The sequence below is a fragment of the Akebia trifoliata genome, chromosome 14 (genome assembly GCF_017979445.1).
Source record: "Akebia trifoliata isolate Shusen 1 chromosome 14, ASM1797944v1, whole genome shotgun sequence".
In the NCBI taxonomy this organism is placed as follows: domain Eukaryota; kingdom Viridiplantae; phylum Streptophyta; class Magnoliopsida; order Ranunculales; family Lardizabalaceae; genus Akebia; species Akebia trifoliata.
Genome location: NC_141388.1, coordinates 9,667,090 through 9,694,459, shown reverse-complemented (window position 1 = coordinate 9,694,459; position 27,370 = coordinate 9,667,090). Strand labels below are relative to the sequence as shown.

Below are 27,370 nucleotides of genomic sequence, written 5' to 3'. Positions count from 1 at the left end.
CATACCTATAAAATGAATTATCGGGTGTCGATTCCTTCAGATATGACCTCCAAAGTTTGTGTGCACTGTGGCTGTGAAGATATAAACGGATAGCGAGAGCCGTTGCAGGCAAAGAGGGAGACGTCCTTTTGCAGAGAGGGATTGAAAGAAATTTCTGGGTATTGGGCAGCAAGAAACAGAAGCAGAGAAAAGCTGGGGCGTTGGTTTTTACGACGACAAGTCAAAGAAAAGGGGGCTGGGGAACGTAGTAGAGAGAGGGCAGAGATAGAGTGGGGAGGCTGGCTGTGTAGAACGTGGGAAAGAGGGCTGAGGACTGGAGGACTTGGCTGGGCAGAATGTGAGTGCGACAAGGACGTGAGATAGGAGGTCGATTGGAGGAAGAGACGCTTAGAGAGTGGATCAGCAATGTTGCAGGTTTTCCGGATACAGCAAGTTCTCAAAAACGAATGTGCAGCAAAGGGGTTAGGTGGGATGGACGTCAGTGCAGGAGAGAGGTTGCAGCAAGAGGGAGACCAACTCATTGGAGAAGAATTCAGCCAAGAAGGTAGCAGTCCAATAGAGGAGAAGAAGTCCTCTCACTACGTCATATTGCGTATTTCGCGACAGCACATTTGCGCTAAAAACGACTGTTAAGGGCTGTCGTTAATTGCGACAGTTTTTAACAGTCGTTTAACCGTCGTTTCTACTTACATACAAATTATTAGCTGTATATCGATATACTATATCAAATCTCTCTCTCTCTCTCTCTCTCTCTCTCTCTCTCTCTCTCTCTCTCTCTCTCTCACTCTCTCACTCTCTCTTTCTCACACACACAGCTCGATCTGTATCTATGTTTCTCGCACTCTCGCACTCATCTCTCTCTCTCTCTCTCTCTCTCAAATCGCTCGATCATATTCTCTCACTCTCCCACAGTCATCTTTGTCTCTCTCTCACTCATCTCTGTCTCTCTTTCTCAAATCTCTCGATCATACTCTGTCTCTCGCTCTCGCTGTCGATCTCTCACTCTCTTGCACTTTTTCGATCTCTTTGTCTTTGTATTTGTCTCTTGCACTCTTTAGATCTCTTTGTCTTTGTATTGGTCTCTCGCATGCACTCTCTCTCCACAGCATCCAAGATCTAGGGTTTGTGAACTCGCTTCCAGATGCATCTCAAATCTACGAATCTTAAGCTGAAATCAGATCTAGGGCTTGCGCACTCGGATGGATTTTAAGGTCTGATTTGCTTATTTTTCTATTGGTGGAGCTTTATATCTGGTTTGATTGTTTTCAATTAGTGAAAAGAGACAGAATCGTACTTTAATATTTGGGGCTTTGTTCTGGTTTTCACATTTTTTTTTCTTTCCTTTCTTAGATTACTGTTTAGATAGCTAAAGTATTGATATAAAATCGCACTTTAGTATTTGAGGCTTTGTTCTGGTTTTCATGTTTTTTTTTTTTTTTTTTCCTTTCTTGGATTACTGTTTAGATAACTAAAGTGTTGATATAATGACCTGATGCTTCTTGTTCTTTTATTTTTCTTTCTAAATTTATTTTTTCCTTTTTTTTTTAATCTATTTTATTCAGAGGTTGCCTATTTTGTATGGTTCTTTTTGAATTGAGAAACATCTGTAACTTGCATCCATTGCATAATGGGGGTTTCTCCAATCACCAGAGACTTAGTTTATTACTGCTCAAAATGTAAATATGTTGAGGATGTTTTAATATTTTATATAGAGGTGACATGTGAGTGCACAAGCCATATTCTGAGTTGGTTAAAAGGCCACTTTTTTATGAGTATTGTGGGATCAAACCTAGTACATTATTGTTCATAGTTATGGCCATAAGATAACATCCTGGTTCTTGGTTTTTTTATTCAAGAGGTTCTTTCTGTTTCTAGTATAGAAGAAAATTTATAATAATGCAAGCTAGTTGATGACTTAAATTGTCCTTTTGAACCCAAAAAAAAGACATGGAGTCCAACATCAGGTATCTGATAAGTGCCTTTGAGAACTCTACAATGCCAACACATCTATAATTCAATTTTATTAAACTATGAAGGTTATTTTTTTTCCTTGTAATTTTATCAATAATAAAAAGCAATATAAGAAAAGTAAAGCTTGATTGTGATTAACGACGTAATAAATTAGCGTATTAAGGATGTTTTATGCTAATCTATGTATGAAGTCGTTTTCCCCAGAAAATCATCAAAATAAAATGTTGACACTACCTTTCTGGTTAGAATGTGTTTGTTGTTGATATGTAACAGACAACAAGAATCTTAAAAAGTACCATTTACTTGTTACGAAGGTAGTGTCTTGTTTCTTGCTGTGGGTTTCTCTAGAATGAGCTGCTATGAGTGCTTGAGGGTTCATGTGCTCTAGGTAGAAGCCTTAGCAATGCAGTGCGCTGCATAATTATTCAGCTTGAGTTTCTTTCCTATTAGTTTCATTATGCCTCAGGTTCTCGTCACAATTCATTGACGGGGTTGTTAACATATGTTCTTATTTAGAGGTGATTCCCTCTTTGGTGCTAATGTTATTGGTTATTTTTTTCCTCTCTTTTTTATTTTATCAGATACCATTTGGTTAGGTAATTTGAAGGTTAATGCAACTGTTACAAGTTTACCCTTGGCTATATTTGTACATTGCTTGGCTATAATTTGATGAATAGGAAGGCTTTGTGCCATTTATTTTTTATTTATGATGCATGCTTTCTTCCTTTTTTCATAATGAAGATCTCAAGGATTCAGGCAGATGTTTTGGAGAATTAAAAAGTAGATATGCCTACTGATATTTTAATATTTAATCAGAAATAGTGTATTTCAAATTTTATTGTTTCCATCAATAATTCTTCACTTATATGAAAACTTAGTTGTAGCAATCCTAGCAGAACATTTGGAACATAGAAATACAGCACACATCTAATAAATTAGAAGCAATCGCGTTTGTACGAAACCATAAATTGAAATGGTAAAAAAATGGTTGAGGTGGAAAATTACCAACTTGAACATTCGACGCATATTCAGTCCTCTAAATTGGAAAATTCCAATTTTATTATAAAACCTTCTTTACTTCTAGTAGTATTGGCAGTTCAGAGTGAAAATGCTAAGAAAGTGTTAATTGTTGATTGGGTATCACCAATAACTCATCTTAACTATCATTGTTCTGTTCTGCTCTATGTATAATGTACTTGTTGTCTGTCACTAATGTTTATTTACATGTATGATTGAATTAGCTGAAATATGATGGGCAACCTTGATCCTGTAAGTAATACTGAAAACTAGATATATAGTTTGAGTTGCTTTATTAATTTCTATTTGGTTTATAGGTAGCATTGAGTGTGGGCATAATGTATTTTCTTCCCTATAGAACAGCATAAATTGTTGATCAGGTTTGGATGAATTTAGTTTTTCTCCCTGTTATTGTTATTTGTGTGTTTAGAGTCATCTGTGCAATCTGTTATTGTTATTTGTGTGTTTAAAGTTTTAAATTTCATCTTTAGATTGTCTTGAAAGCTCGTTTTTATGGTCTTTCTGTCTCAGATCCCCTAGTGGCCATGCCACTTTTTTTCTTTCTTGGATGAAAATACTACAATTATCTTTTTGTCTCAATCTTCAACTCATATTACTCACTTGTTGCATGCATCTAAAGTTGATGCCCTGGCCCCTGGCTGCCCTATGGCACATCTCTGGCACATCTCTCATTTTTATTTTAAATCTTCTGGTGATGCAATTATCACTCTGATCATCTCCTTCAGAACCCATTCGGGCTCTCAAATTCACCATGAAAGCCACATTCATAGTGGCGGAGCAACGAGTTATTTTTTGTTCTGATTAAAATAATATAAAATCCTAGTGAAAGTTTTTCTATTTAGAAAACCTGTTTGTTCGTAAATTAGTAAAATTTCATTTCTTCTGATTACCAGCAAATGCTTGGAATAGTTCTTCCCAGTGTTACCTTGGCACATGGCATGGGTGCTAAGATTCAAGGCATGTGTTGGAAGGGTGACTCACTTGTCCATGGGAATAGTCAGACCAAGTCTGGATACCTGTGTATAAAAAAAAAGATGTTCCTTTGAAAAGAATGGAAAAAGTGGTTCTACCCTATGTATGGAAAGTATCTAAGCATTAAGTGTCAGTCCATGAAATGTTGTGTCATTTCGGCCCAGAAAAAATTTGGACGTTAGAAGTGCCAAGGCAACACTGGTTTCTTCTGGTGCTTGGACCCATAGCTCAGTTGGTTGACATATCGCATTGTGACTGTATGGTTGTGGCTTCAAGCCCAACTTACCCACCAAGTAAAAGATAACAAGTTTATTGTTTTATTCCCCCATTTTTCTCGCATTGATTGCTCCCTTCTTATTCCTTTTCCTAGAACATATTGTTTATTTATTTTTCCTTGCTGGTTCTTGTTATTGTACTTTTGTACACGACTGTTTTTCTTCAGGTTTCCCTTTCGAGTTATCGCTTATGTGATGTTATTTAACTCTAAATTCAGATCACTCATCCAGTTTCTTAGCAATGAAATCTTGAGTTCTTGCCTGTCTAAAAGAAAAAAAAAATCTAAGAGTTCTTGATCCTTTTAGCTATATCCTTTTAGGTAAAGCATGCTCTTTTTAGTTCTAGATGTCCTGCAAAGTCTTTTGGTGGTTTTCTTATTTGCTTTCTGCTTTATTTGAATATTGCAAATTAGTATAGGGGTTCAGTCTTTTGGTGCCTAAGTTGTATATGTCTCCCGCGTTATACAGATTGTTGCGAATCTGCACCCATTGTGATTGGCAAACGATCTTTCCTATCTTACTTCAACAAATGATATTAGTTCAAGAAGATTCGGATTCAGCTAAACAAGACCCTTTCTTCCATTAAATTCTGTACAGAGCCCACGTCTTCTATTATTGAATGTGTGTTCAGATCCGTTTCACTTTCTCAATACACGTTCTTCCGAGCATTCTTCTAGCTTATTTAGAACCTTCAACTTGCATACTCCTAATTTGGGCTGTAATCGGCCTTCATTGAACATGGACAAACCATCTCATTTGGCTTTCTAGTTATAGTCTTGCCCCAGCTTTCCCCCTTTCCCTAACAAGCATGTAATCTGTAATTTTTAAAATTTAGTAATTCATATCAATTCTCTTGCAATTTGTCATTTAAAAAAATGTCATTTGCGCTTCTCTTATCCTTCTGCCTATTCATTTGTGTTGTGAGCTGGAAAAAATATGATTCAACTTTCCAGACGTGAGTGAAAGGATCATTATTTGATAAAGCTGAACCAACTTTGATCTATATGTATCACCTTTTTGCTAATTTGGATGGTTACTAAACTCTATGAAATAATATGTTCAAAACATGTTTATTTTGAGAATGTGGTGGGTGATTCAGAGCAAAATTTAACAATATGGTAATTTAGTGGAGAAAGCACACATGTGGTACTTTCTTTGGATGATAATCATGTCAGTTCTGTCATGAACACCAATTATCTTTCCCATGCTTGGCTTAGCCATTTATTTCTTTGAGGATCAAGTTTGTAAGCAACCTTTTGGACTCAAGCTATTCAAGGTATAACTTATTTGGATTATTCTTGTCTTCTTGCTTGTGAAGGTGGTTATGACATGTTGGGTAGAACAAAGGATCAGATAAAAACAAGTGAGCAAGTGAAAGCTACATTGGAAGCACGCCAAGCATTAAATTTAGATGGGCTTGTGATTATAGGAGGTGAATATAATTCAGATTGGATAAATTTTTGACTGACTTTAAATAATTTCCACTTTCGGATTCATGTTTCTCACATTTAATTTTGTTTGATTTTGTGTAGGGGTCACATCTAATACAGATGCAGCTCAGCTTGCCGAGACATCTGCAGATGCAAAATGCAAAACAAAGGTGCTTAACAAATCATGTTCTTCCATTCTGTTCTGTCTAAATTCAAGTCTTCTGTTATCATGATACATCTGTATATAAATTAATTACTTAAGATAAATTTTCTGAGGTTCATTGAAAATGTCACCAAAACAGTAGCATTAGGTTGAACATCACCATTGATTGTCTTCAAGTTTACAATGAATCTCTAGAGGAGTATAACTGTTTAATTAACAAATAATTGGCTTGTAATATGATCCCAGACGAGTAATACCCCTAGGATAAGGATATGTGCAACAAGAATAAGCATCCTTACTGCTAAGCATGATTTAAAGTTTCGTACCATTTCAAAATGGTTTCTGCCAAGGAAGTAATATGGCAGCCACAAATGAAATAGCTTCTGAATATTGTAAAAAGGGTCGGTCATTTTTGGTAGTTGCTTTCTTTATACAATCAAAACTTAGACAACAAAGGAACTGTGTATCTTCTATTAGAAGCTTTGGTTTTAATTCTTGGTACTTGTAATTATATCCTGTTGAGAAATTGGAAATTCTGTTTTTAGCGATTAGGTGTTGAGATCTTTCTTCTCTCTTTTTTAGTGATTTATTTATTTATTTTTTTTGTTTTACCACTTAAATGGGTTGTTAAAGTTGTTACTTTTATGAATGCCTGGGCTATCTAATTAATTCATGATTCTCTTATTGCAATTGCCTGCTTGAAATTTATGTACACTTTTATGCTCTTCAATAATTGGAGAAAATATGGTTCATATTTTCTTATGTTTTTCTTTAGGTGAACTCTCAACTTGTCAGCAATTATGTACTGATGCGCTCTCTGCGGAAAAGGTATAACTTCACATTTCATTCATGTGCTTACAGTTAGATTTTGTTTCTACAGATTTTACTCTCTCTATCTCTCTCTTTCGTGGTCTTCTGTTCTTTGTTTTATTTTCCCGTGTGCCATGATTTTGAAAATCTACATACAAGGGGAAGACCCCAGTAAGGACTCTAAAATGCAATGATGCTTTTCTTTGTAGTATTTTCATTCTTTTGTCTCCATTTTTGGAGATCATACTATTTTGGATTTGTTTCTTGAGTTGCGATTTAGTAGTTCTATTGTGAATTTGGACTTTTTATAGTTCTAATGTTGATTTAGATCTCATAAACTTTGTGATTAAGACATTTGTCATGTAGGAAAAATCTATAAACGAAGCACCAACTTTGTATCTACGATTTTCTGTTTCTTTTACCTTCTTATCTTGTTTTTTTTTGTTGAAATTTTACTATTTCTTTGTTTTAGAAGTCATCTGTCATATCTTGTTAATGTGGTTTGTTGTGTTGTAGATGATCAATCTAGCTGCTATTTGTACTCTAGCGGATTACAATATGCGTCCTCTTGATACAATTTACAACTATTTCATTGATGCACTCCCTTTGGTAAGCTTTTAGATCATCTGCTTTAGTGGATTCATGTGTATGTGTGTGGAAATTGATGAAGGTGTGTGATGTTGAATTCTTTAGGTTAAGTATTGTTCTGAGTGATGGTTCAACATTATTTCTACATTAATCTCTGATGTAGTGTTGAATTGAACTCCATATGCTTATTAGTATCAAGGGAAAACTTTGAACTGATTTTCTTTGAGGTTAATAATCTAGTTAAATATAGATTTTTTGCTTTTACTTTTTTCTTCCTTTTTCTGGATTTGGAAGAAACAAAGAAATAAAAATGAAATTATGGATTTTTGCGCAATTTATATTTGTGTTCTGACTTCAATCTTCAATGGCTCTTGAAACGAACCTTCATTTTCCTATCTTGACAAGTTACATTCGAATAGTAACTAATGAAGATATTAGTTATACATGTTTCACCGTTACCGCTAACTTCAGTTCCTTTATACATGTTTTATTGTTCATGTTACTTATAAAAATTGTTGTTGGTGTTGGCAGGGTCCCTTGTGTGAAGAAAGGAGGAATAAGATTCACCATCAATGGCCACTCTTACTTCAACTTGGTCTTGATCACCAATGTGGGAAATGCAGACGATGTTGTAAAAGTGTCAATCAAGGGATTTAAAACAGGATAGCAAGCCATGTCAAGGAACCGGGGTCAAAATTGGCAGAGTAACTCATACCTCAATGGGCAGAGTCTCTCCTTCCAAATCACCACTAGCGATGGCAGGACCGTCACTAGCTATGATGTGGCACCTTCTGGTTGGTAGTTTGGACAGAGTTTCAAGGGGGCCAATTCTAGAGTTCCAACTACAAGAGATATAGTACTAGGTTGATATGGAAGCTAGTGGCTGTATGCTGTGATAGCACCCACTAGGACTTTATATACAAAAGGTTGTGGTTGTTAATTGTTTGAAAACGTTAAATTTGCATAATTGTTTGATTTTACTTTCTAAAAATAAATAATTTATACTAGGTGGTTCCGAAAATAGTTAGATTTATGAAAGTTGAAGATGAGGGGCATTTGGGTCTTTTCATGTTATTAGTTGGGGTGTAGGTCATCAATGTCAAAACATAGGGGTATCTCCAACATTTAGCAACATGTGAGGGGTCAGGTGTAAAATAAAATTTTTTTTTAAACAAAATACCCTATAGCGACGGTCAGCGACCGTCGCTATATCTCTATTTTACTGTCGTTTTTTCCGACTGTCTTGGACAGTCGTTTTTTTCCGACTGTCTTGGACCGTCGTTTTTAAAAAACCACTCCTTTTAAAACGACTCGTTTTCCGACTGTAGGGGCAGTCGCTTTTTTTAAAAACGACTGTCTTGGACAGTCGCTTTTTTTAAAAACGACTGTCTTGGACAGTCGCTTTTTTTAAAAACGACTGTCTTGGACAGTCGCTTTTTTTAAAAACGACTGTCTTGGACAGTCGTTTTTGGCGCATTATGACGTAGTGTCTTTGCTGTTTTTTTTCCCATTTTTCTTCTTCTTTTTCCCTTTTTTTTATTCCTTGTGGTTGCTGTCCAAGAGAACGTGAGGGAGAGAAGAGGGACATGAGAGGGCTGTTGCAGAGCTTGAGAATGAATCTAAGGGAAAGAGAGAGAGCCGAAGGAGTTAGAGAGAGACGTGCTGCCAGCCCCCAAGAGAGAAGACGCTCTTTTTTTTTTTTTTTTTGATAAGTAGCATTGCATTCAAGAAAAAAACCAAATCGGTCGAGTTGACCAATCTGGAAGAACTTACAAATCAGAACTATTCATGTAAATGCCCACAAATCCCATCCCAATTAAACAAAAAATCCTCGAAAAACAAGCCCCTAAGTTCCTTATATACTTTGGACCAACAAAATATAAAACCCAAAATAGACATAATCGAATCTGTGTAATCTTTGTGTTTCCCCTCAAAAATTCGTCTATTCCTTTCAAACCACACCCCCCAACAAATTGCAAACGGAGTGATGCTCCACAGTATCCTCTTTGTGCCGCCAAACGAGTACCCAATTGTCGACCAACCAATGAATATATCCTTGACCGAATTCGGTAAGCATGTCACGACCCCGAATAACTTAAAAAAATGGACCCAAATGGCATGTGAGAATTTGCAATGGATTAAAAGGTGATCCAATGATTCTCCGTTATTCATACATAGCACACACCAACTCGCCCCACACCATCCACGCTGCATCAAAAAGTCCGTTGTCTGAATCCTTCTTAAAGCCGCTGTCCATGTGAAGAAGGCGATTTTGCTTGGCACTTTCGGACCCCAAATTGAAACATGAGGGAATAACGATTCCCCATCATTGCACAAGGATTAGTAAAATGAACGAACCGAAAACCTTCTAAATAGAAAGCACGTTTCTATTTTTTAGTTTTTTTTCTTTCTAAATTTTTTTATTTCCTTTCTCCTTTTTTTCTTTATTTCACACGTCCTTTCCTTTGTGAGAATGGTAGTGGGGTGATCCCCCACTACTCGTACCACAATAATATCAAGTTATGATTGGTCAATTCTAGCTTTTGATTAAAAAATCTTGTTTTAAATTTTATTGATTTGAATTTAATTTTAATTTTTTTGATTCAATTGTTTAACTCTTGATTTGATTTTAATTGTTTAATTTTGAATTGGGTTTTAAAGTTCTTGATTTTAAGTTTTAATTGTTTAATTTCGAATTATATGTTAATTGTTTAATTTGAAGTTTTAATTGTTTAATTATGTTAAATTTTTATTGTTTAACTTTGAATTGGATTTTAATTGTTTAATTGTGAACTAGATTTTAAATTTCTTATTTTGAATTAAATTTTATTCGTTTAATTTTAAGTTTTAATTGTTTAATTTTTTATTTGATTTTAATTTTTACTTTTAAGTTTTAATTTTTTTAATTTTGAATTAGATGTTAATTGTTTAATTTTTTTGTTTGATTTTAATTTTTAATTTTAAGTTTTAATTGTTTAATTTTTTATTTGATTTTAATTTTTATTATATTTTCCTAAGGATCGAGATCTCTAAGTTGAGTTTGGGGGTTGAGGGGTATTTCGGTCATTTTTATGATTTTTCTTAAATTTCTCTATTTTCATCGGTTTGGGTCCCGTTAAACTTGAAATCATGTTATGAGTGCAATGAAGATACTTTTGAGGTCTTTCGAAGGTCCAAAATTTATGAGGGGTATTTTCGTCATTTTGTCGATTTTTGCAGATTTTTACGAATTCTGGCGTGAGATTTCTTTTAGTCCCAACGTGATTATTTCTATGTTTCAAAGTCGTATTTTCCTAGTGTGGCGAGGTCTCTAGGTTATCGAACTGTGTAGCGAACCTAAGCGTATGTACTTGCTAAATCGGGTGTAACGTGTGGCGATCCTAAGTGTGCGTAAATTTCTATGTCGAGTCGCAACGAGTAGGGGAGATGAAAGGAATGAAAATGGAGGGAATCAGGAATAGTACTCACAAACCTTCGAGTTCTTTACGATCATCATTAGGAATTCACAGTAACCGAGTGACGAATTGTCAAATTAGGCATATGCAAAAATGGGGTGTCTACAGTTAGCCATCCCAATCCGGTGTCTGATCATTGTCCTATTCAGCTGGAAGCAGAGTCGTTTCGTAGGGGTCCTATTCCGTTCCGTTTTGAAGTCATGTAGTTGAAGCATCAAAATTTCAAGGAGTTGGTAATAGATTGGTGGGAGAGTTTTACCTTTATAGGAACATCAAGAGAAGTGTTTAGAAAGAAGTTGAAGGCCCTAAAGGTGGTTATAAAAAAAATGGAACAAGGATTCCTTCAGAAGGGTAGATATGCATAAAAAAGACGCTCTTATGAGAATTGAGGAGCTGGATCGAATTGAAGAGTTAAACCCAATCTTGATGAGCAATAGGTCAACAAGAATTAGTCTACATGAGAAATACCAACGGTTGGCACTTATGGAGGAGATTAGTTGGAAACATAAATCTTGAATTAGGTGGCTTAAAGAAGGGACAACAACACAAAAAAATTTCATTGCATGGCTAATGCCTGGAATAGGAACAATTGCATCACAAGAATAAAGGTGAACGGGGAGTGGTTAGAAGGGGAAGATGCAGTTGCTAAAGGGGTTGTAGATTTCTACATGAAGTTATATACTGATGATATGCTTATCAGACCAAAATCAGAATTGTTGTAGTTTAATAGAGTTTTTGATCTTCAATGTGATTGGCTAGAAAGACCCGTGGAAGAAGATGAGATTTGGGATATTATTTCAAGCATGAAGAATGATAAAGCTCATGGGCCGGATGGTTTTCCTATGGAGTTTTATAAAACTTGTTGGAAAATTATCAAGGGTGATTTTATCGCTGCAATAAAGGAATTCTTCAGAAATGGAGTGCTTGACATCGGCTCCAATTGTATATTCATTGCTTTAATTCCAAAGGTGGTGGGAACCGAAAATATTAAAAATTTGAGACCTATCAGCTTGGTGAATACTAGCTACAAAATTATCACGAGCCTCCTTGCTAGAAGACTGAAAGATGTCATACAAATGTTCATAGGGTGTAATCAGAGTGCATTCATCAAAGGGAAGCAGATTCTGGATGGGGTTTCAATAGCAAATGAGTGTATTGATTATAGAGTGAGATCTGGTAAAGCGATGGTGGTTTGTACGGTGGCTCTTGAAAAGGCCTATGATCACGTCAATTGGCAATTCTTAGAATACATGCTGGTTAGAATGGAATTTAGCTAGAGATGGATCTCTTGGGTTATGGTGTGCATTTCTTTCCCGTCCTTCTCGATTTTGGTGAGTAGGACACCCCATGGTCTTTTTAGGAGCACAAGAGGTCTCAGGAAGGGGATCCCCTTTCTCTCTTCTTGTTTATCATTGTGGCAGAAATACTTGGGAAGATGATGGAGAGAAGGGTGGCAAATGATTATTTCTCTTGGTTCGAAATAGGAGAAGGCACTATTTTTATTTCACACCTTCAATTCTCAGATGATACACTAGTTTTCTTAGACGATTCTATAGATCAAACAAGGAGATTAGGTGGTTTATTATGTTGTTTTGAAGTGGTGTCAGGCATCTCGGTAAACAAGAGGAAAAGAAAGATATTTTCAATAGGTATGGTTAGATGTGTCACTCTTCTTGCGGCTTTGTTGGGATGGAAGGTTTGTAGACTACCTTTTTCTTATTTGGGGATTTCGTTGGGGGCCCCATATAGGAGGGTGGCAGTTTGGGATCCGATAATAGAAAGAATTGAAAGGAAACTAGCAGCGTGCCAAGCTAACTATCTCTCCAAAGGGGGTAAATTGACTTTGATTAAAAGTGTGCTATCTAGTATTCCAGTCTATTTTCTCTCTGTACTCTCAATGCCCCAAAGTGTGAAAATAAGACTAGATAAGATTCTTCGTAATTTCCTATGGCATGACAGAAAAGGGAGTAGAAAACATCACTTAGTCAATTGGAAACAAGTGTGCTCAGATAAGAAACACGGTGGTCTTGGTATTAGGAGACTCAGTACAATGAACACGACTTTGAAAGGTAACTGGCTTTGGAAGTTTGGGACTGACGTGAATAGTTTGTGGAGACAAGTGAAAGTGCCATCGATCCGCGGGGTGCGCGAATCCGTTTTTGACCCCTGAGGTTTGGGAGTCGCCACCTAGTTATTACGGTCTAGGAACCGAACTTGGACTCTAAACAGATAAATCAACTAATCTACTATAGAAAATACTGAGTCCGGGGATCACATTACGGAGTTGGAAGGTATTAGGCACCAACCCCACCCGGCAAACGCCGGTCTCTACTAATTCTCAAATAAACTACATTGATAAAAGACCTAAGTAACGAAAAAAAATAAGAAATATGTATATCTTTTCGAAGACAACAATCTTGTTCCCTCAGATCTGGTAGAATAATTGTTTATGCAGTACTTCTCGCTTCGTTTTATCGTTAGATTCGCTTCAGATCTCAAAAACAATGTATCTCTTTCTTAGATCTGGATTTTTTCGATTTATTTATGGGTTTCTAGGTGTTTTTGAAGGGCTTCTAAGTGTTTTTCGAGCTAAAGTTGAAGTATGGGTGTTAGGTAAGGAGTTAGGACTTCAAAATTAGGGTTTATGGGAGGTTAGGGAAGCTTTTTGACCTACTTCTCTTAGGATTTATTTTTGGATACGAAAATAAGTTGTAGGGACCCCTATTTATAGATTTTTTAAGTGCTTATTTTGATAGATGTTTAATTATAATTCTTTTAGAAAGAGTTATTGTTTAATTATAATTATTTTAAGTAGAGTTATATTTTACTTTGAATTATTTTAGATAGAATTATTATTTAATTAGAATTATTTTAGATAGAGTTATTATTTAATTAGAATTCTATTAGGATTTTGACTTTTAGCACTTGATTGACTTTAAGATTTTGACTTTAGTCTTACTTGATTGACTTTAGTCTTACTTGATTGACTTTAAGATCTTGACTTTAGTCTTATGTGATTGACTAAGAATATATTTTTGTTTTTTGTAGAACCTCCCTTTATTATATCTTTAATTCTTTAGGCCCCCGGATGGAAGGGTCCTTTAATAATATCTGAACAACCATTAATAATTTTGCCTGAGAGCCTGATTGATCGATTTTTTTTGTTCAAATTTTTAAATTAATTTTATTAATATTTCACTTTACATTATTTAATTTTTTATTTATTAATTTCGAAATTTTAAAATTTTTTAATTGAAAAATTATCGTTTTCTCTTTAAAGAGAATTTTTGCATTTCAAGTCAGTTTTTGATATTCCAGGATGTTTTAGAATCGATTTTTCGTAAGGAATTCAATGGGAATATTGGTTTGTGTCATTTATGAAATTTTTTGCGTGAAATAGTCGTGAACTTTATAGGGGTATTTTCATAATTTTGTCTAATTTTGTAAAAATTAGCGAAATAATTTATTTGATTTCGATTTGTTGTATTATATATTCGAATGAATTTTTCTAAGCGTAATGTAGGCTCTAGGGATGTTTTGAGGTTAGAGATATTTTGGTAATTTGGTCATTTTTTAGTGATTTTTATCGTGAAGCTTTTTTTTGTCTGCAAGATGATGATTTCTATATTTTTGAGGTTATATTTTCCTAGCGTAGCGTGGTTTATATAATTTTGTCAGTTCGAGATATCTCATCCGGATTTCTGAAACATATCTGACAACAAATAAAGCATTGGAATAAACATCCATCATTGGGAACCGTTGCAATCGGGTTGACGAGTTCATTAATCAAGCGAGTGCAAAAATGGGGTGTCTACACAAGTTGTAGAAAGCAAGTACGACTCGAATCAAACGGGGTGGGAAAGTAAGCCAGTTAGACATTCACATGGATGCGGGATGTGAAAAGGCATCAAGAAGATCATTCCATTATTCAAGATGAGAATGAAGTTCAAAATGGGTCAAGGCAACAGGTAAGATTTTGGGAAGATATCTGGTGTGGCAACGTCTACTTATGGAGGTATTTCTAACTCTGTACTCCATATCCTCGAAAAAAGGGCTCCAAATCACATATTTCCAATGTTTGATAGAGGGAGAATGGGCATGGGACTTTGGTTTTTGGAGAGGTTCGATGAATTGGACATTGAAGAAGTTGGTAGATAAGTTGATGACGCTTCATGCATCGAATTGAGTACAGGCAGAGAAGATGAGAGAGTTTGGACGGCTAGTAAGGATGGTAATTTTTCTCAGTTCGGTCCTTCTATCACTCTTTGTACAACAATAAAGCTACCTCATTTCCTCATATCTTAATTTGGGGGTCGAAAGTGCCAAGTAAAATTGCTTTCTTCACCTGGACGACGTCTTTAGGAAGGATTCAAACAGTGGACTTTTTTATGCGACGTGGTCTGTACGGGGCGAGTTGTTGTGTGCTTTGTATGGATAATGGAGAATCATCGGATCATCTTCTCCTTCATTGTAAGTTTGCACATGGTATTTGGGCTCACTTCTTTAAGCCTTATGGAGTACTAACTTGCCTACTTAGAACAATAAAGGATCTATTCACTTGTTGGTTGACAATTGGTTTCTCATTTGATGGTTCGATAAGGTTGTTGTGGAGTATTACACCATTCGCAATTTGTTGGGGGGTGTGGCTCAAGAGAAATAGGCGCATTTTTTAAGGGAAACATAAAGATTGTACAGATACGATTATATCTATTTTGGGTCTTATTTTTTGTTGGTCAAAATCTATAAAGAGTTTAGAGGGATTTTCTTTGAAGATTTTCTTTATAATTGGGATGGGATTCGGTATATTTCACGTGAGTAGCATCTTATTTGTAAGGTTTTGCTAGGCTGGTCACCTCGACTGGCCTGGTGTTTTTTTGAATGAAATGCTATTTATCAAAAAAAAAAAAAAAATTTATTAGCACTGCCGATAATGAAAAGATAAAGTCTTACTTGAACAGAACCAGGTGAGAGTATTAGAGAAAGGGATTGAGTCTTAGTAGGCTATAATATGGTACACTTCACTATAGACGTTAACATAGTCATCATCATTGTCTGCACCTTATCCCAGTTACTAAAATAGGATAAGTCTTCAACAAAGTGCAAAGGAAAAATGGGAGCTTATCGTTTGCCTACTTTTGTGCAGAAAGCCTACGCCCATTATAAAAATAAAAATAAAAATAAAAGTGAAGCTGTTCATGATTCTAATTGCTCCTTCTATTGTTTCGCGCTACTGGAATTCTAAAGGTATTTTTTCATGTTAATAACAACAAAGTTTATTATATTTATTTGCTTTATATTTGTGCAATGCAGCCTGACATAAGTTCGCTTGGAGTTAGATGGTCTCCCAAAGGATTGGTTTCAGAGTTTCCTGGTGACAAATGTTCTGTAAAATATAACATCGTATCTTGACCATCCATGTTGTGTCCTCATGCAACAAAAAAACTTCGTTTTTCTCTCTACACCCCTGTACCAAAGTGAATCACCTCTCTACCACTTATGTCAATCCATAATAACAAAAACTATTTTTTTTTTTTTTTTTTTAAATCTCGTTTAAAACGTGTTCTGTAACTTTAACCATTAAAACAATAAAAGAAACTTATCTTTTTTATAATTAAAAAAATGTGTTTTTACATTTAAAACACATCTTTTACGTGGGTAGATTGCCATTTTGTGATCCGAATTTATGATTCCAGCTAACTGTTCATGTTAATTAAGAAAGTGTGAACGTCCGAAATTGCTGGTTTTTCCAGGTTTAAAGTGACAAACTGGCTAGTTTTTATAGTGACGATCTCGCTAAAAGTAGCGAAAACTGCGAGATTGTCACTTTAAAACTGCCAGATTGTCACTTTAAAACCTCTAATATCATTAATGTTCACGTGTTGGTAATTAAACGAACAGTGAGCCGGAACTGTAAATTCGTCAAAAGTTGGTCATGTTTTCGTAAATATCTCTTTTTTACATTTTAAACACCTTTTTTCCTTTTAAATACATATTTTTCAAAAATAAATAAAAGTCAATTTGTTTATAAGCAAAAGTTAATTTTTATAGCTTTATGGTTGTTTGTAATTTGGCCTATAAATGTTGTTTAATATGGGATTTGATAGTAATTAATGACTTGATGTTATGATTTTTAAATTTTTTCACATGTCTTATTCCGCCCAAAAGATATGTTGGTGGATAAACTTTTTTAACATCATAAAATGTATAATTATGTATGGAAAAATATTATCATGTATAGATATTCAATAGTATTATTTTTACTAATATATATATATATATATAGTGGGCGGCTCAAGGGCCATATGAAAAAACAATGGTTTTTCAATATATGGGTTAGAGGTTTTGGATTGAGCTGTGATGGGAAGATCATCCTCTCAAAAAATCAGCTCAATCAAAAACTTCTAAATCCATCAAAAGTGATTTACAAATTATTGACAAAAATTGATAAAAAATCGATAATCCAGATTCTAAATCACTTTTAACGGGGTTAGAAGTTTCAGATTGGACTGATTTTTTTTTTCCAGATGATCTTCCCATCATAGAGATCATCCTCACAAAAAATTAGCTCAATCCGAAACTTCTAACCCATATTTTGAAAATTTATTAATGTTACATTGTTTTTACATATGTCCCTTGAACCTGACTCATATATATATATATATATATATATATATATATATATATATATATATATATATTTTTTTCATAATTTTAATATGATTTATTTTTGTATTTATCAATTTTTTTTTCATTTTATTCTCATTTCTTTTCCGCCTTTCCTGTTTTTTAGAAGTTTCCCTTTCCTGGTTTAGATATATACCATATCTAGTATAGAAGTTCGAAAGATAATCAAAAGGGAGAAGAGGATATAAAGTATAAAGCAATAATTATGAAAAATAAGCAAACTGACCATGATGATTGTATTCATGGATTAGCCTATAGTAATATATGTTATCGCCTGGTTTGAGATCTCCCACCCAAAATTAACTTACACCCGAAGACACGCTTAATCTTTTGAGAACCATCACCCACTATATAAAAAAGTAAGGACTGAAAAATGCAAGCTCATACCTCGAACGACTGAGATGGGAAGATAATAACTAGGAAACCTGTGGACCACGTGTCCAACAAATAACTTTGTCGGAAAGAGAAATATAAGTTTCCTAGGGCTCAATACACATTTTCTAGGGGGCTAGTTTTCTTATGTTTTTTCAAGGAAATATCTTCTACACATCAAAGTGGGCTAGTATCTCATTATATTTGATGTCATTGACAGATAAAGTTTTACTGGATACCTATTAGAACATCTCCAACCCATATCTACAAATTTTTCCACCAAATTGGCATCTATTTCAAATTTGAAGTCCAAACCACTTTGAACTCCAAACCAGCCCTCCCTTTAAATCATTATTCATTATTTAAATTACTATTGATTCACTTGAAAACGAAATTAGTTGGGAAAAAATGGTATTTAAAATGAGTGTTGATTTTGTAACTCAACTTGATATGGTAGCTCAAAAACTCAAGACTGACGTGGCAGGTGCCAGAACCATAGTTTTTTTTTTCCCTCATGGTACAGAATTGCACATGTTTTATGGGGATGGACAGTTGTGTACACCGAGGGGAAAAATCTATGGTTCTTTCAAGGTACATGTTGGTTGAGTTTTTAAGTTACAAAATCAAAAATCATTTAAAATATGTTTGATGAAAATTAAAGGTAAAAAAAATAAATTTATGAAAAAAGGAAGAAAATATAGGTATTTAAAAAAAAAATAAAGTGATTTAAAGAGGCCTTTCAAAATTTCTCTTTTTCCATATTTGAAGATAGATTTGAGCTAGCTCCGGAAGTCTTCATCTCTATAGATGGAGTTTTGAAGATAGGTTCAAGATGTTTGTTCGGCGTAGATTGATGATAAAATAATGAACAAAAAATAAACCTTAGCAAGCAAGGATCGATCCACAGAGACAACGTTATTCCAATGATTCTTTCAACACAAAATCGATTGGGATTCCAAGTTAATAAATTTTTATGAAGAAATTTAAACTAAACTAAAATGGAATATAGAAACTATAAAAAAAATGTTAGATCAGTCAAATTCACCATAGTATTAATCTTAAATAAAACAAGTATTGAATTCTTTTTATCTCAATCTACTTAGACAAAACTAATGCTAGTAGATCGGAAAGTGAATCTAATTTAGCACCAATAATAATAAAAGATTATGCTTCCCTTTTAAAGAAATAAATATTAAAATTTTAAATCAAACTACCAAAAACTAAGCATGATTTAACTTGATCTTATCTAAGACTAAATCATCAGAACTTACGATAATTTAAAATAGTTTCTAATAATTACTAATTAAAAGTGAAACACATAAGAATACAAATAAACATGGATTTATATGCATGTTTTAATTAAAATAGAGATAAGAAAAAGAAAATTTATTATCTTTTTATTGATCTTGATCTGAAACTGGCAGCGTCTCCTTACAATCTTGAAGCTAAGAAGTAAAGAAAGAAAATATGAAAACCTAAAACTACAGAATTGAAGAAGAGAGGTTGATCTCAAAGGAGATGAGATAAGATTTAGCTCTGGTCTGATCTCTTATTTATATTAGATTAGATAAGGGTTTTATAGGGTTCGGAACCCTTTCTTAAACAAAACAACTTCAAAATCCTACTTCAATACGAAGTATTTGTAACCGCCAAGCTCTTGCAAAACCTCGAGGAGTTATCAATCGACACCTCTGCACCACCCAAGTTGACTAAGACGTCGCGGTCCATGTGGGCCCAATAGGCATGTATTTTGAACCTTGATCTTATTTCACTTCCTAGATCGCAATGGAATCTTCGAATTTTTCTGATTTGTCTTAAAAAATTTATAACTTTCCCCTGTTACACATAAATAATCGTAATTAGATTCAAAATACATAATTTAATTGAAAACAATAATTATTATGAACCAATAATTAATTACATCTAATTAGAGGACTTACTGTAGATTTTAACCATAAAGTTTATGTAATTAGGACTCTAAAAATCACTTTTTAGACTCTTATCATATCTCCAAACCTAGATTTTACTAGTCTCAAGTAAAAATTAAGTAAAAACTAAATTACAAACCACTTTCGTGGGTTACATGACTACATTTAACAAATGCAACAAGTCCTTAAATCTTTGGGTTACCCTTAATCGATGAGTTTAACTCGTGAGAGTTTGCAGTGAATATATTGATAAAATTCCAACACTTTAAGTAAATATTAAAATCAAAATAAAAGTATGTAAAGTGAACATAACAACATTTTACAAATCAGTAAAAGGTCATTTACGTTTGAATAAGGTTTTAAGTTTTCATTCCTCACGTTAGAAAATTTCAAAGATAACTTGAGTGTCTATGCAATTTTTCAGATTTTAAAAACAACATCTTTTTCAAGAACAAGATTTCACCTCCTAACTATTAAGAATTGTCGATTTTACCTAAGTTCTAACTCGAAACTAAGCATCATTTTTAGGATTGTAAAAGGTGTGGATGTTCACTTTAATACCTCTAAGGGACTTTATTTATGATATTCTAGCTTACTTGAGTTTTTGCCATTGACAGTTTTCACCCTACAAAAATATTTTATTTGGTCTTATTGGACTATTTTTTTTTTTTTACTTTTTCAGTTCAAGCATTTTTACTTTGATTTGATTTCTTCATATTTTTTTATTTTTTATTTTTCAATTTTTTTCACACATCACCATTTTTCTAGTGTTCTTTTTCAAAAAACAAATAGTCATTTTCAAGGTACCCAATCGAATCTTATGGTTGTTGTCCAAGTCATACTAATCCCAGTTTTATTTTTCTTTTAACCAGCCAACCAAAGGATAAGAAAGTCGTAGTTCACCATACTAGGTTACACCTAACACTCTAGAAAGAGAAGAGGGTCAACTCATGTTCCATAAAACTTATTTTTCAAGTAACTCAATCAAAAGTGTTGTGAATTTTTCAAAGTAATTATTTTATGATATTTTTAATGAGGAATAACCAAAAAGAACTTATGATAAAAAATTAGGACATGAACCTGAGATTTAAAATTCATGTGTAAACAATACATACAAAGAGTTTAAAGAAAATATTTAAAAGTGTAAATTTTTTTTTTCATTTTTTTTGAATACTTGTAAATAAATTAACAATGTAATTATGAGTTAACCTAAACGAAATATTATCCTTAATATGCAAGTAGTAAGGAAAACGGGAAAAGTTAGATCACACCTAAAATGGATTGGGTATTAAAGTGCAAAATATTGTTACGACTAATTTGAAAAAATTTAGAGATAACAATGATCATGGCCAAAATAATTTTGCATAAAAGAAATCCTACTTAATTTTTTTTTGAGAAAAAGGTTTTATTTCCTAACTATACTAATTAAAACAAAAACACATCGGTACACTAAGTTTAACATCTTCAGCCGGACCTATCAAAAGGTCTGATTCCTAGGTATTTTCCTAACATCAAATTTAATGGACACGACGATCGACTTCCTACCCCAAATGATAGGTAGATAAATTTGGATCATCGTTAGGACATGAAAATAATCAATATCCCTTGTTTATCCTCAGTTCTTAGTGTCATCACCTTTTCGAAATAGTTTTCAACCATCGTATTCCTTAAGAGAATGGAAGTTGTAAGACAGGCAGGGTCTTTACAATTTTGTGAAAGGATAAGTTGGATGGGGTACGAAGTTGGATTGGTTGTGGTCAGAATTGGAGTGACTAATAAATTAGAGTTGATCCTTGATTTCTCTTGGGCAACAGTCTCCTCTGATGGTGGATCAATTGTCTTAGCTAAATTTATACATTAGTTAATTCATTGGGAATTTAAAATATGGGTTTTCTCTCTAGGATTATTTCTTTTAAAAATAATCATTCTCTTTTTCTTCTGAGGGCACTATTAGTTGACTTAGTTGGACTTCAATCGATAAAGTGTTATTAGTCATTGATAGGCAATTATTAAACTCCTCAAAAGATTGGAATTGGTTGTTAAGGGTATTTTGAACGAATGGTGGATTATCAAGAATTGAGATATCCTCATTTTCGAATTAATCCAATTTTCCATCTCCTAAAGGTAGTGCTAAGTGACTTAACTGAGTTCCTAGGCTAACTAAGGCTTAACCGATGTGCTGTTATTGTTGGATGAGCTGTTGTTATTGATTTAACACCTCAGTCATGAAGGACTCTAATGAGGAAGATGGAGGGGAGGATAAATATGAGTGAGTAGATGTTGACTCAGGCTCTACAACTCTATAATCAAATAATTATTGAGAATCATAAAATTGTTGGAGAATTATGATTGGATTCATCATCGAGGCATCGTGAATATAGAAATCATCATGATTATTAAAGTAACTACCCTAAGTGAACTCGCTTTGACTAAGTATGGTATTCGAGGAAAACCAATTATCTACATGATATGATTGATTGAATGAATTAGGTGTCGACATCTAATAAGAATTTTGGGAATGACGCATATTGGCCTGCATAGCACAGAGCATGAGCAGACTCAGATAACACTAGGAAGAATGACCATAATATCACATAGGACGCACAAGATCCATGATTTTCTCTTAAGCTCCATGATGATGCAAATATGCTTGAGGTATTGTATCTACTTTTGCTTAGCAAATACATTATGGACTCGAATAGAAAACATAGAGAAATTCACACAGTGCTTTATGGGTTCTACAGACTAGACATCCCCTAACTGTTTCAAAAGAATAATCTGAGCTTCCAATCCAGTTCTTTGAAATCAGAGTCAGTCAGTTTAATCCCTAGATGAGAGGCGATGCACAATACGAAGCAAGAGTACTCTTAAATCACCTCTTCGTCTAGAATAAACATAATTTATCCCCCTAATACATCAAGGTACAATTGGGTAGGATCTTATTTAGGCACTGACCTTGATCAAGAAGTGTAATTGGGGCAATTCAGACTAGCTTTTCCTATTAAGCACTATAGGACCTAAAGTCAAATCTAACCAAATTTTAATTAATTTTGGATTTATTATGAATTCAATTTCCGAAAGGGTAAGAGATCGTTGATAAAATATGATTCTTATCTTCTAGTGCCATCCTCGTAAAGGTGCCTTTTTAACTAAATGTAATCCGACGTGTACAATTTAATTTCACCAAAAATAAGTACAGAAATCCACTGACAAGAGTTACGTGGGGGGTTATCTTACCTCCCGTTAAAGACGGGGGATGAGCAAGTTGAGTAGATTCTGGCCATTGACACCAATGTACGAATCCGAGGGGTTGAAATAATTGCGTCCCACTATCGTCTGTCCCTAAATCTATTACAATCCAAGCTTTCTCAGAAAAATAAAATTTAAACTCTAAAATCTTGAACTTTGAAAAAAACCTATTATAAGTTTAATCTAAATAGAAAAAAAAAAAAAAAAAAAAAAAAAAAAAAAAAGAAAAAAAATGTTGTTACTTCATCAAAGAATAACATCCAGATAGCCGAATAAAATTTTCAATCACATTGCTCCTTGTCAAATCCTTCAGGTAAAAATAAAAGATAAATCAAAGTTAAAAATCTAGAAAAAAAAAACTATAGTTCATTAAGCTCCTAGGATTTGAATAAAAATTTTATCAAAATCTGATATGCGAATCTCGAGGTTTGGCCATGCCGCCCAAGTTGACCAAGTTGTTGTGGTAAAATTCTGACAAAAATAAATGAAATTTTAAGGTTTTGTTCGTCCTTGATTCAGGAATCCAATTTTTTTCGATTTTTCTAAAAAATAAAACTTCAATTCGTAGAAATTCGAATCAGAATTTTGCTAAAAAAAAATTATTTGACCAAACCATTGTCCCCGGTAGCGCCAATTTTTTTTATGTAGACTGATGATAAAATAATGAACAAAAAATAAACCTTGGCAAGCAAGGATTGATCCATAGCGACAACGTTGATCCAGTGATTCTTCATACTCAAAACTGATTGGGATTCGAAGTTAACAAATTAAAATATTTTTTTATGAAGAAATTTAAAGTAAACTAAAATGGAATATAGAAACTATAAAAGAAATGTTAGATCGGTCAAATTCACCATAGTATTAATCTTAAATAAAACAAGTATTGAATCTTTTTTATCTCAATCTACTTAGATAAAACCAATGTCAGTAGATCAGAAAGTGAATCTTATTTAACACCAATAATAATCAAAGATTATGCTTCCCTTTTAAAGAAATAAATATTAAAATTCTAAATCAAACTACCAAAAACTAAGCATGATTTAACTTGACCTTATCTAAGATTAAGCCATTAGAATTTACAATAATTTAAAATAATTTTTAATAATTACTAATAAAAAATGAAACACATAAGAATACAAATGAACATAGGCAAGTTTTAATTAAAATACTCCTCTGGCTTCATTAACCTATCTAACGGAGGTTTAGCCCAGAAACATCACAAGAATAATAAAATAAAAAAATAAGAGAGACAAGAGAAAGAAAAATTATCTTCTTTTATTGATCTTGATTTAAAATTAACAGTGTCTCCTTACAATCTTAAAACTAAGAAAGAAAGAAAGAAAATAGGAAAACTTAAAACTAAAATAATCGAAGAAAATAGGTTGATCTCAGAGAAGATGAGATGAGATTTGGCTCTGGTCTAGTTTCTTATTTATAGATACCAGATTATGATGTTTTGGGATTTGAAAACCTTTCATAAAAAAAAAAACTTCAAAACCCTACTTCAATAAGAAGTATTTGTACCGGCCAAGCTCCTGCACAAATCTCAAGGAATTATCCACTGACATTACCGTGCTGCCCAAGTTGACTAAGGCTCCATGGTCCATGTGGGCCCAATGGGCCTACATTTTGGTCCTTAGTCTTATTTCGGATCTTGGATCATAGAGAATCTTTGCATTTTTTTTTATTTATCTTTGAAAATTTACAACTTTCTCCTATTATACATAAATAATCGCAATTCGGTCCGAAATATATAATTTAATTAAAAACAATAATTATTATGGATTACAATGAATTATCTAATTAAAGGATTTACTGTAGATTTAATTCATAAAATCTAAGTAATTAGGGCTCTAGAAATCACTTTCTAACCCTAATCAATTTTCTTAGTCTACTCCAAGCTATATATATCATTTTTAAAATTAAAAACTTATTCTTACTCAATCTCCAATAGGAGTAGCGAAATTGAAAATTGGTGAGTTGACTCGGATATTAAAATTAAAATTTTGATTCTTGCTCAATATTAATATTAAAAATAACATAGATAGATATCTTAAAATAAATAAAAATCACTACTACACTGAGCGGAATAAGAGGCGCTCATGTTTTAATCTTTAACGTCATCTTTAAAGTAAAATGACGTTATCAAGGTTTAATTTTTGCTGAAAGATGTGTGAAAATTTTATAAAGGTATATAACGTCGATTTTATGAAAAACCAATGTTATAAAACTCTTTCTTTTCATTGTTTTTTGCTTGAACTCTAGAAAGTTATATAACAACAGTTTTTACTCAAATCGACATTATAAAAATATTATTTATAGAGCTTTCTCTTTTCTGTCTCATCAGCAATTAAGTTGTTTTTTATTTGTACTCCTAACCCTATTTAAATATGAATAATAGAAATTTTTTTATAATTTCATCGAAAGCGAACGTATTGGCATGAAAGGGTTTAGGAAATTGTTGAAAACTTCGATTTGATAAGTTGAAAAAGGAAGGAAAGCAACATGGCAGTAGATCGAAGCAATCACTGTGTGCTATAGCTGCTGATCATGAAGTTTGATTTCAAGTCACCGGTTAAGGAAGAAATTAAATGTTTGAGGAAACCCACAAATTGATGAGTAATCACTGTGACCTAGCTGCTGATGATCGAAGTTTGATTATATATATTTATTTTTGGATTAATTAATATGGCCAAGAAGTAAAAAATATATAATTTTGTTTATAACGTCGGTTTTATAAAAAAAATCGATGTTATAAAATTATATTTCATGATTTTATAAGCAATGGCCTTTTCATTATTTTTTATTTCAATTATAACATCGGTTTTACAGAAAACTGACGTTATAAAGTTAGTGACACTTTCATAATATTATATCTTTAGTTATAATGTCGGTTTTAATAAAAATCAACGTTATAAACTTATATTTTGCGATTTTATAAGCGATGGCATTTTTGTTATTTTTATTTCAATTGTAACGTCGGTTGTACAGGAAAGTGACGTTTTAAAGTTAGTGGTATTTTCATAATATTATATTTTAATTATAATTTTTAATTTTTAAGTATAACGTCGGTTTTTAATAGAACCGACGTTATATAGTTGATGGACTTTTTGTAATAATTTTAGTTTTAAGTATAACGTCGATATTTAGTGAAACCAATGTTATAAAATCGATGGCATTTTTGTAATATTTTATTTGAGATGACAAAATCTAATTGTTTTGTTGAAGCAATGAGTTTGAACAATTAAGACATTCAATTGTGAGAAATGTGGAAGATGAAGTCCAGGGATTGTTAAGAAAAGAAAAGTTCGCTAAATGGACTACCAAGAGACTGCCCAAAACTTAAAGACTATTTAGAAAAAAGTCCCACCACTAGTAGGGCTTAAAATGGGACTGATTTTATCCAAAATACGAATGCATTGAATTCAAATTTAGTGGGTTTGGTCCCATCAAGTATATCCGAATTAAAATATAGTTCGAATATGGGCTGATGTCCCTAGATTTGAGTCGGATATGGATCCATTCCTATATCTGTCACAATTCGAATGATATATTACTTCATAAGTTGTATTTTTATATTTTTCAAGTTATCCTCCATCAATAAATAATAGTTGGGTGTAGTGATCAAGATCTCTCTTCAAAATAGAGAGGTCTTGAGTTAAAGTCATTATTTGACCACATGCATTTGAAATAACCTTGAATGGTTTGATAAAATTCGAACCGAATTAATTAATTTGATCAAATTGGATCTAAATATGAATTTAATAAAAGTAAAATGGTTTGGATATAGTTTTAGCTATTGGGATCCAAGTTGGGTTGGATCCGGATATTAATCCAAATAAAAATTTCGGATATAGATATGGAGATACTCATAATGGACCGTATCCGACCCGTTTTAAGCCTTGACCACCAGGGTCCTTTAAGTAATTTCCCTTATTTATAACCGTTGGATAGTTGAACCACTTCTTATAATCCACCTTCTCTTAGCACGTGTCTAATCGTACATCATTGTAATACTAAACTAAAGACGTTTCTAATCTTATGTTCCACATATACGATTCTAATCTCTAGGAGAATTCTAGGGATTTGCAGAATCCAATGGGAATGTCATTAAGACATTAACTAGAGAATGCGTGCATCGCACGTGCCCCAAGGTTTTTGTTATGGCAAAATTAATACTTGCATGAAACTTACGGGACCGACAGCTTTATGATGGCTAGAATTATTTGGTTCATTAATTATAAGGCTTGATAGGGCTTAACATGGACAAAGTAAATTTGTGATTTACATCCAATATTCCTAAATAGGTTAGATAAGTAATTAAATTTCAATTGTAATAAATAATACAATAAATAAGCTTAGTTTCCATAGTATTAATAATTTTCCATTTATACAAGATACGATGATTCGGCCCTAGACTTTGTTCTTTAAAGCA

The 27,370-nt window shown here is 33.2% G+C and overlaps 1 protein-coding gene across 4 annotated transcripts; it reads left to right on the top strand.

Moving 5' to 3' along the window:
• The first annotated feature begins 581 nt into the window (after positions 1 to 581).
• Positions 582 to 8,392, top strand: LOC147386114 (uncharacterized). 4 transcript variants are annotated; one of them, XR_015172217.1, is made up of 8 exons: positions 582 to 1,211; positions 3,306 to 3,368; positions 5,575 to 5,688; positions 5,789 to 5,856; positions 6,625 to 6,677; positions 7,176 to 7,268; positions 7,353 to 7,406; positions 7,779 to 8,392. XR_015172217.1 is itself a non-coding variant. In XM_086424008.1 (6 exons), the coding sequence occupies exons 3-6, from the start codon at positions 5,586 to 5,588 to the stop codon at positions 7,912 to 7,914; spliced, it is 360 nt and encodes a 119-aa protein (XP_086280134.1). In that variant the 5' UTR covers positions 582 to 1,211; positions 3,306 to 3,368; positions 5,575 to 5,585; the 3' UTR covers positions 7,915 to 8,392. The 4 variants fall into 4 exon arrangements, 2 of the variants coding, with proteins under 2 accessions (XP_086280134.1, XP_086280135.1); XR_015172216.1 differs by lacking the exon at positions 7,353 to 7,406; XM_086424008.1 differs by lacking the exons at positions 7,176 to 7,268; positions 7,353 to 7,406.
• The last annotated feature ends 18,978 nt before the right edge of the window (positions 8,393 to 27,370 follow it).